The 19661-nt window shown below is 39.8% G+C and overlaps 1 protein-coding gene across 2 annotated transcripts; it reads right to left on the bottom strand.

Moving 5' to 3' along the window:
- Nucleotides 1-221: 221 nt before the first annotated feature.
- On the bottom strand, nt 222-18451 carry TLR4 (toll like receptor 4). 2 transcript variants are annotated; one of them, XM_069474597.1, is made up of 3 exons: nt 18359-18451; nt 14343-14509; nt 222-2857 (listed from the first exon to the last, which is right to left on the bottom strand). In XM_069474597.1, the coding sequence occupies exons 1-3, from the start codon at nt 18449-18451 to the stop codon at nt 625-627; spliced, it is 2493 nt and encodes an 830-aa protein (XP_069330698.1). In that variant the 3' UTR covers nt 222-624. The 2 variants fall into 2 exon arrangements, with proteins under 2 accessions (XP_069330698.1, XP_069330699.1); XM_069474598.1 differs by having other exon boundaries at nt 18365-18451.
- Nucleotides 18452-19661: the final 1210 nt, after the last annotated feature.

Below are 19661 nucleotides of genomic sequence, written 5' to 3'. Positions count from 1 at the left end.
GACCAGGATGTTTATGAGCATCTGTTAATCGGGTTTCCTTAGGAATTAGTCACACTATTTTAACCTTTGTACAAAAACTGACTTTAAATGGAAGGAGCATCCTGAACCAGGAGCCTTTTGAGCCACCAAGCAGAATTTAAACTGTATTCAATAGAAAGGAGAAAAGTGAGCAAACTCCCAGTTCAGTTCAAACTACCAAAACTGTTTAAAGATGGCTAAAACATAATTCATAATGAAATTTCCATTCAAAAGACTCAGGAGAAGAACAGTGTCCCTTTCTGCTTTCACTGGGGCCCAGTCTCTCAGTTTTATTCAAGTTGATGGGGGAAGAGTTGACGTGACTTTCTCTGTCTGTCACGGACTCCTTAGCTGAGTTGGTTGAAATGCCCACCTGGAAGGTTCTGTATTTTAGCCCAGAATTTATTCCCTCTTCACTGCACTGTACGTTCCATGAGATTAGCAGTCCTGGGTATCTTGAACACCACTGAATCACTTGCCTTTAGCATAATGCCTGGCATGTTGCAGAATTTAATTCTTGTTAACTGAACAAGCATAGAGTCCAGCTGGGCAAGAAGCACCTCAGTTTTCTCCTCTGCAGGTAGAAGCTGTTGCTTCTCGCTGGTGTCATTCTGCACCCTCTGTCCCTTCTGGACTCCATGGTTTACCATCCAACAGGGCTTTTCTGAGTCGTCTCCAGAAGATGTGCCGCCCCAGCACACTGTCCTCCCACTCCAGGTAAGTGTTCCTCTTGAGAAGGCAGTACAGCTCCACCTGCTGCCGGAGCAGGGACTTCTCCACCTTCTGCAGGACAATGAAGATGATACCAGCATGACTGCTCAGAAACTGCCAGGTCTGAGCAATCTCATACTCAAAGATACACCAGCGGCTTTGGAGGAAGTGATTGGACACCACAACAATAACCTTCCGGCTTTTGTGGAAACCTTCCTGGATGATGTTGGCAGCGATGGCCACACCGGGAATAAAGTCTCTGTAGTGAAGGCAGAGCTGAAAGGGGGGCACCCCTTCTTCTAAATTCTTTACTAGCTCATTCCTCACCCAGTCCTCATCCTGGCTCGAGTAGATGACAAAGGCATCATAGGTGCTTTCACCTCTACTGTATTTTTTGCATCCAGCAAGAAGCATCAGGTGAAAATAAAACTTATAGACCAGAACTACTACAACAGATATTACAAGGAAAAGGACCACAGACATGCTGATTATGGTCTTGCTCATTTGACAGGTGGTGTTCCTAAAACTCAGTACAGGTATGCCTTGCATGTCTAAAGGTGTTGCGCATACCATTTGTTCAGCTTCCACCAAGAGCTGCCTCTGGTCCTTGACCCACTGCAAGAAACTCTGGTGTTCACAAACACAAGCAAAGTCATTCTGAGTAAGATTTAAGAAAGCTAGACTACTTGGAAAATACTGTAGTTCTTGGTTTTTGGAAGCCACTATGCGATTGAAGCTGCAATCTAGAACATGGAGGGATTGGAGAGACTTATAAGGAAGTATATCCAATGATAAGAAGTTGTTGTGGCTTATATTTAGTAATCGAAGACTGGAGAGTGAGTTAAATGCTTTCTGGGTCACTTGTTCCAGTTGACACTCAGAGAGGTCCAGGAAAGTCAAGTTAGTCATTTCTTGGAAGACATCTGGAAGGACGTTGTCGTGGAAAGAATTGCCAGCCATTTTCAAGACTTCAAGACTGACCAAGCCATCAAAGATGCCATGGAAGACAACTCGGATGTGAGTATAAGAAATGTCAAGGTAACGGAGGTTTTTAAGTGATAGGAATACTGGGAAATCACTAGTCTGTTTCAAAGTGGAATGCCGGAAATCCAGATGTTGTAGTCCTTCTAACCCCAGGAAGTTTGAACTCATGGTAATAATACCATTGAAGCTCAGATCTAAATATGTCAGTCTGTTTGTCCCCAAATCAGTATGAGAACAGCAACCCTTGAAACTCAAGCCATTTTTACTGATATCTAGATATTCAAGGCTTGGTAGCTCAACTTCTGCAAAAGTGAGCCCATCTTTGTTGTGAGTTAAAATAAACCTTTCAAGAGAAAAGAGCTCCAATGTGGGAAATTGTTCAAATTCACAGTTAACTAATTCTAAAGATTGCCATCCGTAATTATTATAAAAGCCTTTTAGAGAGTTTAAATCCAAACTCACCAGGGAAATTGCAGAAACATTTGTCAAACAATGAAATAAATCAGCATCTTTTAAACTTTCTTCTAATTTTACTAAACTGAATTCTTCAATGGTCAAATTGCACAGTCCCTCCAGGGCAGATTTGTCAAAATCATTCAGGTTCCTTTCATTTCTAAATTCTCCCCAAACCAGTCGATGGACTTCTAAACCAGCCAGACCTTGAATACAAGTTTTCATTATATTCACACTATCAAAATTACTTCTCAAAGTCAGTTCATGGAGCCTAATTCCTTTAAAGGAACCAGGCTGAATAAAGTCTATAGGGTTCAAGGACAGGTCTAAAGAGAGATTGAGTGAAGAATTTTGATGTAGAACATGCAAGTCTTCATGATAAATATTTTGAATGTTATTTTTGGAAAGGTCCAAGTGCTCCAGCTTGGGTAGGTTAGAAAAATATTCAGGTAACTTGAAAGAATGGATAAAATTGTGAGCCACATTAAGCTCCTTCAAGCTTTTGAGATGTCCAATGGGAAAGTTCTCTAGAGAGATTAGATTTGTCTCCACGGCCACCAGCTTCTGTAAACTTGACAGTCCGGAAAAGGCTCCTGGGGCTAAACTCTGGATAGGGTTTCCTGTCAATATCAAGGTGGAAAGATGGTTTAGGCTCTGATATGCATCCTCTTCAATCGTCTGGATTTCACACCTAGAGGAAAAATATATAGACTATGTAATATTTCTGCAGAATAAAAGCTAAGATAGAATAACAATCCTAGTCATCCAGCTCTTCATACAGATGTGATGTGCCATATCATTGTGCAAAGGCAGAGACATCAAGCAGGACAGATAATGATGGTATGAGCAGATAAGAAGCCCCACAGATTCAGTATCATTATACCGGCTGCAATGATAAACTCTTTTTAATCACACTAGGCACACATGCTAAGCAGAGGCAGCAAATCCATCAAAAGGAAATCAGTTAAAGATCAATAACTGGGATACATAAAGATTGCGTGGTTGATAGGGTATGTAATAGCCTTGGATCAAGTTTAGCTATTTCCTGCCACACATAATTGTGATTATACATCTGATTGGTACAGATCATATGGGTAGTTGTTAGTTGTTGAACATGATAAATGACTGGTAAATGTCAATTCCAAAGATACAAAAAAAAAAAAAAAAAAAAAAATTACACCTAAGTGTCATGGATACCCTTAATAGCCATGAAAAGTTCTGTATATAGGATAGCTAGATATTCCAGATACTTGAAAGCTGTCATTATCACCGGTCAGTGCTAGTAACAGGTGATAGGAGTGAGTTTTGTGGAAGAAAAGGAAAGTGTTTTATGAGAGTATGCATCTAGACAAAGGACCAGACTAGGGGGATCAAAGTAGGCTTCTCTGAGAATGCTTAAATTGAAATTTGGAAGATGAGTATGAGTTAAGGAGAAAAGAAGGTGAAGTGACCAGCAAATACAAAAGCCCCAGGGTAGGCAGCAGCTATGACTCATGGAGGAACCAAGAAAATCAGCTTCCATGGCTGGAGTACAGAGAAGAAACTGGAAGGATGTGAGATGGGGTTGTGTAGAAAAGAGGTTCCAAATAAGGCACAGGCTCACAGGCCAGATAAAAAGTTTTGAATTTTATCCTAAGAGAAATGGAAGCCATGCTACATACAATGTTCATACGGATGTCCTAGAGACAAGGCTCCTATACAGCCAGCAAAGCTAATGATCTACTCCTATTAGCATTGCAGGTGCATGTCAGTTACTATTTACAAATATGTCCTATCCTAATCCAGGCGGAATTACATTTACATTGTTCCCCACCTGTCCTGTCCTCTTCAGGACATTCCTGGATAATAAAACCATTCTGATTCAATAAAAAGCCTTTTTTTCTTCTTCCTTTCCACTATCCTGTCATGCCTCCTCCCCCTTTCCTTTTTTTTCTTTATTTCAGCATATTATGGGCGTACAAAAGTTTAGGTTATGTGTATTGCCCATGCCCTCCCCTGAGTCAGAGCTTCAAGCTTGTCCATTCCCCGGACAGTGCCCATCGCACTCATTATGTAGGTATACACCCATCCCCTCCCCCACCACATCTGCCCGACACCCAATTAATGTTATTCCCAAATGTGCACTTAGGTGATGATCAGGGAAACCAATTTGATGGTGAGTACATGTGGTGCTTATTTTTCCATTCTTAGGATACTTCACTTAGTAGAATGGGTTCCAACTCTATCCAGGAGAACATAAGAGATTCTATATCACCATTATTTCTTAGAGCTGAGTAATACTCCATGGTATACATATAGAACTCAGGAAAATCAGCAAGAAAAAAATCAAACAACCCTATCAAAAAGTGGGCAAAGGACATGAATAGAAATTTTTCAAAAGAAGATAGAAGAATGGCCAACAAACATATGAAAAAATGCTCAACATCTCTAATCATCAGGGAAATGCAAATCAAAATGACAATGAGATATCACTTAACTCCAGTGAGAATGGCCTTTATTAAAAAGTCCTAAAACAATAAATGTTGGTGTGGATGCGGAGAGATAGGAACACTCATACACTGCTGGTGGGACTGCAAACTAGTGCAACCTCTGTGGAAAGCAATATGAAGATACCTTAAACAAGTAGATACAAGTAGACCTACCATTTGATCCAGCAATCTCATTATTGGGCATCTACCCAAAAGAACAAAAGACATTCTATAAAAAAGACATCTGCACCCGAATGTTTATAGCAGCACAATTCACAATTGCAAAGATGTGGAAACAACCCAAATGCCCATCAATACATGAGTGGTTTAGTAAAATAAAAAGCTTTTATTATTTATTAGAAGCTGGATAGAGAGTAGTGGGCGCAATAGAAAGAACACTCCAGGAGGGAGGAAGATGGCCAACTGGAAACATCCGTCACCTGATCATCCCCAAAATAAGAAAATGTTTCAGGTGGAAAAGCATAGCCCAGGTGAGATACTGAGGGAAAGGTGCCAGAAATTTCTCTTAGCGGATATCCCAAAGGAAAAAATTGTGGAGCAGAACAAGGAGCAAGATTTTGGCAAGAACTGATCCCCAAGGAATTCAGAGTCAAGCGGAAAGGATAGGTGAGAGTGTTTACCTTCTCTCCACTCAACCTGTGGCAGTGTGCCAGTGCCCAGTCTCTCCTAGAGCCCTTCTACCCAGGTGCTGCTGCCATCAGTGAACTGAGAGGTTCTTGGGAGCAGAGCACCACGGTGTGGGCCAATGCAGTTCACTTCCCCCAACCACGGGCCTGAGCTGAGATGACATCTGCCTAGAATATGGCAACCCCAAAGGAGCAGGGAGACACAGGAAAGCCGTAATATTCCTGGAGTTCTGGCCCATAGGGTGGACTGCCCCAAGGGAACTGGGTAGTGCTGCAAACACTTTTTAGAACAGAGGAAGAAGGAATGTGTACTTTTCTGCACCAGAGAACCCCTAGCTTGTGATCCAAAGTTGTCTGCACCCTCCCAGGGGAGACACAAGTACAGAGAGGAGTCTATAGGGTGGGAGAATGTCCCTATCCCAGAGTAGAAGCAGCACTGGAACCCAGGAAGAGCCATGGAAATGGAGACCTCCTCTCTTCCAGCAACTCAATGCTGCAGACACAGCCACCTCTGCTCCCAAGCATGAGCTTTTGGAGCAGGAGTGCTATAGGATGACGAGTTCTAGGCTTGCATTGGGGGCACATCCTCAATAGTACTCTGTTTACCATACCCAGGTTCTGCACAGAGGATGAGGCTCATTTCCCTCACTTCACAGACAGGCAGCATTTTATAGCTGTCCTGACCCAGGAATCTCAGCTTTTGGGGCTCAACATCACTGGTCCACAGTCAGTGCTCCCCAACACCCATTTGGACTACATCATCCTTCAGGGGACTGGTGGGGCTCAGCAGAACTGTGGGTCTCCTGTACCTTGGACATTCCGAGTGGGCTGCTTCCAGCTGAAAGGAGAGTGCAGTATGTCAGAGGGCCCCTCAGGACAAAGGGGACACAGGGCACCAGCTCCCACCATTCAGGGCCTTCTCCTCCTCCTCCTGTCCCTCACCCACTGCTGCCAAGGCAGCTGCAGCTATATAAGTTTGAAACCAGTGAGGGTTCCACAGGGGATGATTAAATCATGGCACTTGGGTATGGCTGCCCCAACTCTGACAGAGAACCTATCACATCCAGGCTTTGCGCAGATCTTAGGGCTCACTCTTTTCCCTCTAAAAAGCCATAGCAAGCACTTTCATGTGCCCAAAGGACGAAATATACTGCCTCTCCTGAGGGAGGGTGGGGATAGCAGTCCTCTCCCTGAGCTGCCTGTCTCTTCTGGGAGAAGCCTACACTCCCTGGAGGCAAGTACCTGGCATGACTATACCTCACCTGCCAGAGCATTTCAGCCACAGCCCACAGTCAGTCTGGTGGCCCTGCAGAAAGCAGGTTGAGCTGCCTCTACCACTTCTGCTACAGTTGGGCCAGGGTGCGATCTGGGAATCTGGGAGTTTTTGTGGCCCCAAAGCACAGACACCACTGTCACTGCCAAGAGGAAATGTGAGTGGCTTGTGCACCCCACAGCTGCCTGCATCTGTTAATCTTGTCACAAGAGGCCCATTCCTCCTATCTAAGGCTCACAGTGTATCCCCTCTTCTCCTGCCTGAGCATTCTTCCAGAGCAGTTCACCCCACCCTTCACTATCACAACTAACACTGAACTAAGGGAGGCTTGAGGGCAAGTTTGCCAGTCCAGTCTCAGTCTGGTCCCCCGGGACACAAGTATGCTACTCAGGGGCCAGGGGACTGGGGATTAGCTAACCTAGTCCACCACTGCTGGCACATGAATACCCTTTCAGGGGTTTGAGGTCCAACAGACTCAAATTGCCAGGGACAACACAGTGGGTACCTACCTGCATGAGCCAAAAGGCAGCATACCACTCCCTCTCTACACTGAGAAGCAGAATTCCTGGAAGAGGAGAACAGCAAACCACAAAGTTATCTGTGTTGAGCTGAGGGAAGAGGTTCCAGATGAGAAGGAACCAGCATAAGAACTCTGGCAGTATAAAAAAAAAAAAAAAAACAGGCTGCTTTGACACCCTCTCAAGTGTGATTCCCCTCAAAGGATCACACTTGCTCTCCAGTAATGATGTCCAACCAAAAGGAAATTTTTGAAATGTCAGATGTGGAATTCAAAATATGGATCACAAGTGAGCTCAATGGGCTTGATGAGAAAGGTGAAAACCAAACACACACACACACACACGCACACACACACAAATCATAATTTAAGACATTAATGAAAAATTCACTAAAGGGTTAGATATTTTAAAAAAACAGAACTTTTGAAAATGAAAGAGTCATTTAGGGATTTCAAAACACAGTGGAAAGTTTTAATAATAGACTAGACCAAGCAAAAGAAATAATTTCACAACTTAAAGACAAGGCTTTAGATTCAACCTAGTCAATCAAAAATAAAGAAAAAAAAAAACATCAAGAGAAAGAACAAAGGCTCTGATAAATTGGGGATTTTGTAAAATATCCAATGTAGGAATCGTAGATATCCCTGAGGGAGAAGAAAAAGTATGGAAAACCTATTTGAGGGAATAATGAAGGAAAACTTCCCTGGTCTTGCTAGAGATTCAGACATCCAGATATAAGATCAATGAACTTCTGGAAGACTTATTACAAATAGAACATCACTGATATGGCTCACATGTTTGGCTCCTCCAAATCTCATATTGAAATTTTATCCCCAGTGTTGAATGTGGGGCCTGTTGGGAGGTGTTTTGGTCATGGGGACATATCCCTTAAGAATGACTTGGTGCCCTCCTCATGATAATGAATGAGTTCTCACTTTATTAGTATACAGGAGAGCTGGTTGTTTAAAAGAGTCTGGCACCACCTCCTCTCTCTCTTTCTCCTCTCACTGTGTGACATGTCTGCCCTTTCACCTTCCACCTTGTTTGGAAGTTCCCTGAAGCCTTCACCAGAAGCAGATACTGGTGCCATGTTTCTTGTATAGTCTGCAGAACCATGAGCTAAATAAAGTCCTTTCCTATATAAATTTCCCAGCCTCAAGTATTTTCTTTATAGCAATGCAAATGGACAAATAAAATCATCAAGACACATAGTTATTGGTCTGGCCAAAGTCAAAGTGAAGGAGAAAATTCTACTGTGAGACAAAAGCATCAAGTAACTTACAAATGAAAACCCATCAGAATAACAGCAGACTTCTCAGCAGAAACCTTACAAGCAAGAAGGGATTGGGGTCCCATCTTTGGTCTTCTTAAACAGAATAATTGTCAGCCAAGAATTCTGTGTCCTGCATAAATGAAGGAGAAATAAAATCTTTCTCAGACAAGTAAACACTAAAGAAATTTGTCACCACTAGACCTGTCCTACAAGAAATGCCCACAAATGTTCTAAAGACTAAAAAGTACAGTTGATACTCACCAGTGTAAAAACATCCGAAAGTAAAAATTCATAGCTCATTTGAAACAGTAACACAAGGGAGAATATAAAACAACTAGGTAACAGAAGACTTGACGACTAGAGCCATACCTCACTTATAAATATTAACATTGAGTGTAAACAGTCAAATTCCCCACTTAAAAGATACAGATTGATGGCATGGATTAAAAAAAAATAACCCAAATATCTGCTGTCTCCAAGGAACCCATTTAACTCGTAAAGAGTCTCATAGATTCAAGGTGAAAGGGGGGAAACAAATGAAAATGAAAAGTGAGTAGGAGCAGCTATTCTTATATCAGATAAAACACACTTTAATTCAATAATATTAAAAAGAAAAACACAAATATGGTCATTACATAATGATCCAGAGATCAATTCAACAAGGAGATATAACAATCCTAAACTGGTAGACCTAAGAAATGAAATAAACAGCAACACAGTAATAGTGGCAGGAACTTCAACACTACACTGACAGAACTAGACAGATCATCGAGGCAGAAAACCAACAAAGAAATACTAGACTTAAAAAGGACTCTAGAACAAATGAAACTAACCTAACCTACCCCAAAACTGCAGAATGTACACTCTTCTCATCAGCATATGGAACATTTTCCAAGATTGATCATAACTTAGGCCACAAAACAAGTCTCAGCAAATTTTTAAAAATTTGAAATCATACCATGTATCTTTGTAGATCACAGGGGAATAAAAATAGAAATCAATTCCAAGAGGAACTCTCATAACTATACAAATGCATGGAAATTAAACAACCTACTGCTGAATGATCTATGGGTCAACAATGAAAGTAAGATGGAAATCAAAAAATTTTTTAAATTGAATGACAATAGCAACACAAGCTACCAAAAATCTCTGGGATACATCAAAAACAAGACTAAAAGGGAAGTTCATAGCATTAAATGTCTACATTGAAAAGACAAAAAGATTAATAACCTAATGTCACACCTCAAGGAAGTAGTAAAATAAAAACAAACAAAACTCAAAGCTAGCAGAAGACAAAAAATAACAAAGATAAGAGATAAGAGCAGACCTAAATAAAATTGAAACCAAAAAAAAAAAAAAATCAAAGGATCAATGAAACGAAAAGATGGTTCTCTGAAAGGATAAACAAAATTGATAGACCACTAGTTAAATTAATCAAGAAAAGAGAGTACTCAAATAAGCTCAATCAGAAATAAAAAAGGAAACACTACAACACTGTATACCATAGAAATACAAAAGATCATCCAAGACTGCTATGAATACCTCTATACACACAAACTTGAAAATCTAGAGGAAATTTATGGAAATACCTAACTTCCCAAACTTAAATCAGAAAGAAACAGAAATCCTGAACAAGCCAGTAATGACTACTGAGATTAAATCAGTAATAAAAAATCTTCCAACAGAAAAGAAAAGCCCAGGACCAGACAGATTTACAGCCAAATTTTACCAGACATACAATGAAGAACTGGTAACTATCCTACTCAAACTGTTACATATGGAGAAGAAAGGAATCCTTCCTAACTCATTCTATGAAGCCAGCATCACCCTGATACCAAAGCCAGGAAAAGACACAACAACAAAAAAAGAAAACTACAGACCAATATCATTCATTAACACAGATGCAAAAATCCTCAACAAAATATCAGTAAACTGAATTCAACAGCACATCAAAAAAATAATTCATCATGATCAAGCGAGTTTCACCCAAGAAATGCAAGAATGGTTGAACATATGCAAATTAATAAACGTGATTCACCACATAAACAAAATTAAAAATAAAAATCATACGATCATCTCAAGAGATGAAAAAAAAAAGAGCATTTGATAAAATCCAGCACCCCTTCATTATAAAAACCTTCAACAAACTAGGCATAGAAGGAACATACCTCAAAATAATAAAAGCCATATATGACAAACCCATACCCAACATCATACTGAATGGGGAAAAGTTGAACACATTGCCTCTGAGAACTGGTACAAAACAGAGATGCCCACTGTCATCACTTCTATTTAACATAGTACTAGAAGTGCTAGCCAGAGTATCAGACAGGAGAAAGAAATAAAAGGCATGCAAATAGGAAAAGAGGAGGTCAAACTATCCCAATTTACTGATGATATGATCTTAGATCTAGTAAACTCTAAGTACTTCTCCAAAAGAATCTTGGAATTGATACATAAATTCAGTAAAATCTCAAGTTACAAAATTAAAGTATATAAATCAGTAGCATCTCTATACACCAATAATAGCCAAGTTGAGAACCAAATCAAGAACTCAATACCACGTATAATACCTACAAAAAAATAAAATAGCTATGAAAATACTTAACCAAGGAGGTGAAAGATGTCTACAAGGAGAACTACAAAACACTTAGGAAAGAAATCATTGATGACATAAACAAATGAAAAAACAGTCCATGCTCATAGATTGGAAGACTCAGTATTGTTATTAATAAAATGTCCATATTGCCCAAAGTGATTTACAGATTCAATGCAATTCCCATCAAAATACCAATGTCATTTTCACAGAATTAGATAAAAAAGTGCTAAATGTTACGTAGAAGCAAAAATCAGCCTGAATAGCCAAAGCAATCCTAAGCAAAAAGAATATATCTGGAGGTATCATATTACCCAATTTCAAATTATACAAGGCTATAGTAGCTCACACAGCACAATACTGGAATAAAAGTAGACACATAGATCAATAGAACAGAATAGAGAACCCCAAAATACAACTAACTGATCTGCGACAAAGCAGACAAAAACATACACTGGGGAAATGATGCCTTATTCAGTAAGCAGTGCTGGAAAAATTGGATAGCCATATGCAGAAGAATGAAACAGGATCCTTATTTCTCACCATATACAAAAATTAACTCACAATGGATTAAACACTTAAATGAAAGACCTGACACCATAAAACTGTAGAAGAAAACTTAGGAAATGCTCTTCTGGGCATTGGCATAGGCAAAGAATTTATGACTAAGATCCCAAAAGCAAATATAACAAAAACAAAAATAAATAAATGGAACTTAATTAAACTAAAATGTTTCTGCACACTAAAAGAAATAATCAACAGAGTAAATATACAACCTACAGAATAGGAGAAAATATTTGCAAAATACACATCCAACAAAGGACTAATATCCAGGATCTATAAAAAACTCAAACAAATCAGCAAGAAAAGAAATACCAAATAACCCTATTAATAAGTGGGCAAAAGATGTGAACAGACGTTTTTCAAAAGAAGATATACAAATGGCCTACAAACATGAAAAAATGCTCAACATCACTAATCATCAGGGAAATGAAAATTAAAAACCACCTTACTCCTGTCAGAATGGCTATTCCTAAAAAGTCAAAAAATAATAGATATTGGTGCAGATGCAGTGAAAAGAGAATACTTATACACTGTTGGTGGGAATGTAAACAAGTAAAACCTCTATAAAAAACAATGTGGAGATTCTTCAAAGAGCTAAAAGTAGCCCTACAATTCAATCCAGCAATCCCACTACTGGATAATCTACCCAAAGGAAAATAAGTCATTTTACAAAAAAAGACACTAGCACCCAAATATTTATCATAGCACAATTCACAATTACAAAGGTGTGAAGTCAACCTAAGTGCCCATCAACTGATGAATGGATAAAGAAAATGTATTATATAGGTACCATGGAGTACTACTCAGCTATAAGAAAGAATAAAATAATGTCTTTGCAGCAAGTTGGATGGAACTGAAAGTCATTATCCTAAGCGAGGTCTGGAAGGGTCTTGCTGTGTCTGTATCTCATTACACAGGGATCATCATATTAGAGAAATAGCGTATTAAGATGAGAACATTTAACTTGGACGCAGGAGATGTGAACTTGAATCTCTGGTCTGCTGCCAACAAGCTAAGTGAATGCATATGTCATTTAAAGTCTCCAAGCCTCAGTTTTCTCATCTTTAAAAGGAAAATAGATAGATATAGATAGATGATAGATAGGTAGATAGACAGACAGATTTCCATAACTGGAAAAAACGGCTGCCTGGTCTATCACAAAGGACTCTCAGAGGACTAGTTGAGTTGCTATATGTGAACACTGTATGAAAAGGCAAAGGATGCCTACTGTGCTATTGTCTGTCCTTGCCCTAATTTGGAATTTCCCACGGGCTAACGAGAGGGAAAGTTGGCTTCTCTCTAAGCTCATATGTAAGGCTTCTGAGAGAAGTTTCTTAGGTAAATGGTGGATCAAAAATGAATTATAAGAGATTGTTGATGAAAACTATTTTTTTATTTTATAAAAGGGGGAAGAATTGATCTACCTCAATACAGTTCTTGGCAAAATTTTCACTCAGAAAATTGAAATTTAGAATGTAGTGAAATGGTATAATAATTATGCGTTTACAATATATTTTATAAAGTTTTTTAATATGGATAGCATGTTAATATTCATTACCACATTTAATCCTGTAGAATAAGTTCCATCATTTTCATTTAACAGATATGAAAACTGAGCCTCAGGGAGATGAAGTCACGTGTCTCAAGACACATGGTTATAAATGTTGGAGGAGAACTTGGCTCAGGTCTTCTGACTCACACAGGGCTCTATATTTTATGCTACTGCCTTTAAAATGTTCCATTCCTCCTTTGTTATACCCGATCAATATTCAAGTTAGAGCATAAAACATCAAATACTCACTCTTCTACAGAAATATCTACTCTTAAGGGGATTTTCATACTATGACCTTAGTCTTTATCAAGAATTTCTGTAATAAAAATATGAGGGCTGTCTGGAAAGTATCCAGTTAGTGTGTATGTGTGTGTTTCTGTATTTTTCACAAACCATTATAGAGAATATGATCTATTATCTAGTTCAGTTATTTAATGATGCCCCTGATGATGAAAACCCTTTCAGCATTCAGTTCCACAAAAAAATAATCATGATAACTTCACCTGCCACAATAAATTATATACTTCCTGCATCAGAAAAAAAATATTCGTCACTATTCTTTGCCCACAGCAGATGTTTTCTTTTGATCTTGACATCTTTCTCCTTGAGTTACTTGTCTTTTCCTAATTCCCTATCTGCTACCCTACTTTCAATATTCCATATATTATTTGAATCTCACTCTGTTCATGAAATCTTTCTTGACTACCCACCACAGAGAAGGCCCCTCTTCTGAACAATACAATTTGTAACTGTAGTTTGCAGATAGTTTATCATGTACTCTTATATATCACCATCCTTTTCCCAGCATCAAAATAAAAAAAAAAAACAGAATTAGGTAACATTTGTTAAATGTATACTATGGACCCAGGACTTCAACATATCAACTCTTTCAAGAGCATACACCTCCTTAACAACAAGGGCTACATGTTATATAGCAATATACTCTTGCTCCCCAGCAGAGTGTATAGCATAGAGCAAGTGGTCACTAAATATCTGTTTATGAAAGAGTTTAAGATAATGTTCTCTCCTGACTTAAAAGAAAATCAAGGGGTAGCATTGTCTTTAGAAACTACTTCATCCAACTTCCCATTTCACAGATGAGAAAACTAAGACCTGGAGAGTAGAGGTGGCTTGCTTAAGTTTATATTGCAAGTAAGACATCTGTTGTATGAATGAATAAGTGAACGAAGACAAGACTCCACTAACTGGGCTTTGTGACCCAAGAATGAAATGAGAGAACAATGAACATCTTACCTGGTACAGTATGTAAAAGCTCATTCATTACCTGGATAAATCCAGCACCTGTAGTTCTGGGAAATTGGAGAAGCTATGGCTGCCTAAGTGCCTCAGGTGGTTAAAACTCAGGTCCAGGTTCTTGGTTGAGGAGGGGATGTTGTCGGGGATTTTGTAGAGATTCAGATCCATGCACTCGTAAGTAATGTTAGGAACCACCTGCAATGACAACACGTTAGATGCAGTGTCTGTCTGCGTGCTCTCCCAACTCCCCTCTCCTAGACCACAGACTAGGGGGCCTCTACTGCAGGCACAGAAGCCAGTCAACCTCCTTTCATCTACCCACCCATGCATCCATTCATCCACTCGCTTTATACTTACAAACTGTCTTACTCTAGATTAGGAAGGAAAGAGCACTGACTATGTACTCGGTGTTTTAACCTCTGCTATAGCAATGGCAACATTTAGCAAGAAGCAATGGAATCAGGTGGTGAAGGGCTGAGGCTTTGGTGTTTAAAGGATTTAGGTTTCATACCAGCTCTCCTGAGTGATCTGGGGAAAGTCTTTTTTTTTTTTTTTTTCAATCTCAGTGAACCTCATTTTATCATATATAAAATACAGGTAATAAAATATCTAGTATCATTCTAAATATTCTCCATTGTGCACAGCCTTTAAGACACTGCCAGTCAAGATGTCCAGACCTCCCCTAGCCAGAGCTCAATTTTTGACAATAGCATTCTCTTTCTTGGCTCATTGGCCTTTGAGCAGAGTGGTGCAGAAATGGGGGAAAATCTACAGAGTGCATGGGTTACGGTGGTGGAACCTATTAAACAAGGTCAAGTGCTTTATGCTGTCTCGGTTCCTGTGCTGGTTTCTAACCAACTTTCCCATACTCTTTGTAAGCCTAATTCTCTAACCTCTCATCTAATTTCTGAATTCCCTTATTTTCTCCAACAAAACTCCTTGCTTAAGCCAGCTAAATTTTGGTTTTCTGTTGTTTAAAACTAATACAATCTGTTTAAAGGATTAAATGAGATAAGGTGTTTAAAGAGCTTATTTCAAAGCCTACTGCACTGTAAATGATCAATAAATGTTAACATTAATTATTACTAGTTATTATTGATCCCTTACCATATGCCAGTATATTTGTCATATGTTATATACTTTAACTTAATCTTCGAATAAACCTTTAAAAGATGAAGAAAACAGAAATTCAAAGAGATGAAGTAATATGCATAAAGTTACAGAGTTCATACATGCAGGTCTTTACTTCATTTGCATGTCTGCTTAAATGCCACCTGTCACAGGAGCCTCAAAGACAGCACTGTCTAATAGAAGAAGCCAGTGCCAGGCAATTTTCTCTTCCCCTCTTTTACCTTTCCTTTACAGGATATAACCCTATCCAACATTAATATGTCTGTATGATTGTTCTCTGCGTATTGTACATCTCCTGCACTAGATTGTAAGCTTTGATAGTTTTGATCACTGTTTTATCTCCAGCACTCAGAATGGTGCCTGGCAAATGGTTAATGCTCAACAAATATTTGTTGAATAAATAAATGAATAACTGATTGAATCGCTGATTAAATGGAGGTTTGCTGAAGTTCAAATTGTAGGCATTTCCTGCTGAGCACTGTGGGCGATGCAGACAAACATGATATGGATCCAGACTTCAGGGGACCCACAGTCTTGAGTAAGAGTTAAACAGGAGCAAAACTTAACACTGTTTAAAAGGGCCGTAAAAGAAGCTTGGAAAATATTTCCTTGGGTCCAGAGAAAAGAGAGATAAATGCTGGATCCAGAAATCACTTCCTAGGAAGGGAGGACTTCAAAATGGGTCTTGAAAAATGAGTAAGGTTTGGATGTATGGAAAGGGGAAGAAAAATATTTATTTCATAAGGAGAGAACAGCATTAAGCAAGGAAGGGACGGAAAACTCATTTCAATTAGCCAGTGAGTGCCAGGAGTTGTGAAACCTGAGTCAGAGGGGAAGACCTGGCCGGATCAGGAGGGCCTCAGACTTCATCCTGCAGCAATTATTCCAATCATTTAGCACATATAAACTGAGCAGCTACTATGTGCTAGGCACTGGGAATATAGCGATAAACAAACCAACAATGATCCTGTCTTCTTACAGAATGCATTCCAAAAGGAAAGATGGATAATGAATAAATAAACAAAAATATATAGTGGTTTGCTCCAGAAAAGAAATAAGCAGTATAAGAGAATTGGAGGCAAATAAGGGGTGGCTGGGGAGCTCTACATGGGACAATTAAGAAGGACTGCCCTGAGGAGACATTTAAGCAGAGATTTGAATGGAGCGACTAAGCCATGAAAATGACCAGGGCTACACTGTCCAATATGGTAGCCACTAGCCCTACACAGCTACAAAGCATGAGAAATGTGAATAGTCTAAATTGAGATGTGTGGTAAATGTAGACTATATACTAAATTTCAAAGACTTAGTACCAAACAAGGAATGTAAAACATCCTATTACTAGTTAAGTATATATTACATTTTGAAATATTTTAAATATACCAGGTTAAATAAAAATATTATCAAAATCAAATTCACATGTTTCTTTTTACTTTTTTATTTTAAAGCAGCTACCAGAAAATTTAAAACTACAAATGTGACTCATAATATTTCCACTGGTCAGCACTGATCTAGGAGGAAAGTATCTTAGGTAGAGAAAACAGTCAGTGCAAAGGCCCTGTGGTAGGAAATGGTTCTAAGGGCCATGGAGAGTGATTAAAAGATTTTAAGGAGAGTAATTTTTTAGATCCAATACTCAGGAAAAACAACAATAACAACTAAACAACAAACAAAACTATGCAGAATGGATTAAAGGAAGAGGACTATGGAATCAGGAGACCACTTTATATCCAGGAGTCAAGGTGAGGGGGAACTGAAGGCCTGCCCTCCGGGGACGCTTAGGGGATGCACAAGGACAGACAGGCTTCGGGGACTGACAAAATAAGGAGCACAGGGGAAAGGGGTCAACTGTGGCTGTGATTTTATCCCAGGGTGACCCTGACTGGAGGATCTAGTCCAGTTAACCTAACAGCGGGTAGAATAGAGAGGAGGGCAAGGAGTAGGGCTGTGGGTGGGGAGTTGGGGGAAGAGAGGACTTTGAGATAACAAAGTCATGTTTTCTAAACATTACACTGTTTTCTCCCATGTCGCCAACTTCAGGACTCCAGCAGCTGGCTATGCTTCTCTTGAGTTTCTGACCCTGCCTTGCTGTAAACCATTTTCTTGGCTATCCGGTTCTGCAGTGGGTTTCTAAAGCAACTGTGAAGTCCGTGCAGGGGAAGGGGGGAGAGGTTGAGGGGGAACAAAAGAGACCCGCCATGAAAAATTACCAATCAGCGGGGTGGTATTTCATGATGAGAGAAACCGTTGCAATAGTCAGCATTTCACATCTTTCTCTTTCTCTTTTTTCTTATCTCTTTGTCTCTCTTTCTCTCTCTCTCTCTTTCTCTGTGTCTCTTTCGTTTTCTTTTCCATTCTCTTATTTTATTTTATTTTTTTTCATCCTCTGGACCATACGGCTGCATGCAGTCATCTGACAAGCACTTAGAAAGTTCTTTCTTTCCCTCGAGAGACAAAAAAGCCATCTTCTCCGTGAGACTGAAAGGGGCAGGGTGACTGCTGGAAGCTGAGCGTTCAAACCACCAGCAAAAAAGAACGGCGCTGAAGCAGTCTTCTTACAACTCTCTAGCAAAGTAGGGATAATTATAATTCTTTTATAGACACGAACACTAGTCTCAGAGAGGTTTAATAACTGCTTCAAGGTCACCTAGCCATAAGGTCGCAGAGCGGGGATTTTAAACAGGTCTCTCTAACCTAAAGCCCCTGTTATCACTCAAAAGTCCTTACTGGAACAAGCCCCCATTGGCTGCCTGTTAGTGCCCTGTAATAATGAATTATTTGGTCCCTGTGGCTTCTCGAGTCTTTAAGGTAATTTAACTTCTTTTCGTACAATAAACCAATCAGGGCACACCGTGGGAAGTTCTGGGCAGAAGCAAGGGAAAACTCACAGACGAGCTGACGCTAACCACATACCTCCACGCAGGGTTCACAGCTCTCCGGTCGCAGGCAGGAGAGGAAGGCCATGGCCGGGATCAGAGCCCCAGCCAGGTGCGAGGGAAACATCATCCCGGCATTTTCTGAGAGCGGCAGTGGCCCCGTGAAAACATGACGCCCTGCAGCCCCCTAAGCGGGCAGAGCCTCGGAGGCAGGGAGGTCTTCTCCTGCCGATCGGAGCAATTACTGCATTCAAAGCAGCTAAGGGGTGAGAGGAAGTGAGAGTGGCAACCTTAGCATTCTGTACTTTTTTTTTTTCTAATATTTATTTCCCTTGTCACAGGAGGGGAAGTTAGAAGAAGAAGAAAAAAAAAAAAAAAATGTCTGCAGACCAGTGACGGGAGTCACAGCAAGAGGAAGCTGGCTTTTATCCCAGGAAGTCATCTGACCTGTGGGCTTGGGGAACTTCTGAAAACAATCAGACTCTGCGCCAATAGCCTGCATAACTATTTAGGACGACGGTGGTTTGCCAATTTTGTTTCCCTTCTGGAAACTTAATGTTTCTATGAGTTTGCCGGCGCTCCCATAACAGTACCACGGATTGGGTGGTTTAAACAATAGCAATTTATCTTCTTACTGTTTTGGAGGCTTAAAGTCTGACATCAAGGTGTCAGCAACAGCATCTGTGTCCTAATCTCCTCTTCTTGTAAAGACACCGGTTATGTTGGATTAAGGCCCGTCCCAGTAACCTCATTCTACCTTAATTACCCCTTTAAGGGCCCTGTCTCCAAATACAGTCACAATGTGAGGTCGTGAAGGTCAGAACGTCAATATACGAATTTTAATGGGACACAATTCAGCCCGTAACACGTCTTCGTGTGAAGAAACTCACATATGAAACTGATTGAAAATAAAGCTCCGGTGAAACACAGTTTGAAAAATAACAGGAAGATTGGGAAAAGTTTGGGATTCAGAATCAAATATGCTACTCATGGCCTGTGGCACTGGTCAAGTCATTTAAACAATTGAGCCTTAATTTCTGGTCTGTAAAATGGGATGATAGTTTTTAATCATAACAGAAGCTTGCATTTATGACATTCATAAAAATAAAGCTATCTGAAGGTAGTCAACTTACACAAACCTACCAAGCCTCAGTTTTCTGGTCTTTAAAATGGAGATAATTGCATTTGTCTTGAATGACTGAATCAAGCTAACTTACATAAAGTGCCTAGTCTAGTGCATCATCATCACATTCCATAAATGAGAGATGGAGGTTAAAAATGTAGATAAATTGAGGATAATAATACCTCAGAGGATTGTCTTGGGAGTAAATGAGCTGGCA

This window comes from Eulemur rufifrons, chromosome 7 (genome assembly GCF_041146395.1).
Source record: "Eulemur rufifrons isolate Redbay chromosome 7, OSU_ERuf_1, whole genome shotgun sequence".
Lineage (NCBI taxonomy): Eukaryota > Metazoa > Chordata > Mammalia > Primates > Lemuridae > Eulemur > Eulemur rufifrons.
The sequence above is the reverse complement of the archived record's forward strand: the minus strand, read 5'-3'. Positions and strand labels throughout refer to the sequence as shown.

Bases quoted from the DNA above. Each gene is read 5' to 3' on its own strand.
- TLR4 (XM_069474597.1), bottom strand. From the start codon at position 18,451: ATGATGTTTCCCTCGCACCTGGCTGGGGCTCTGATCCCGGCCATGGCC. The intron at 14,510-18,358 runs GTATGTGGTTAG...TTGTCATTGCAG, and splicing joins GCTGTGAACCCTGCGTGGAG to GTGGTTCCTAACATTACTTA. The intron at 2,858-14,342 runs GTAATGAATGAG...TTTTTCCTCTAG, and splicing joins CAGGTGCTGGATTTATCCAG to GTGTGAAATCCAGACGATTG.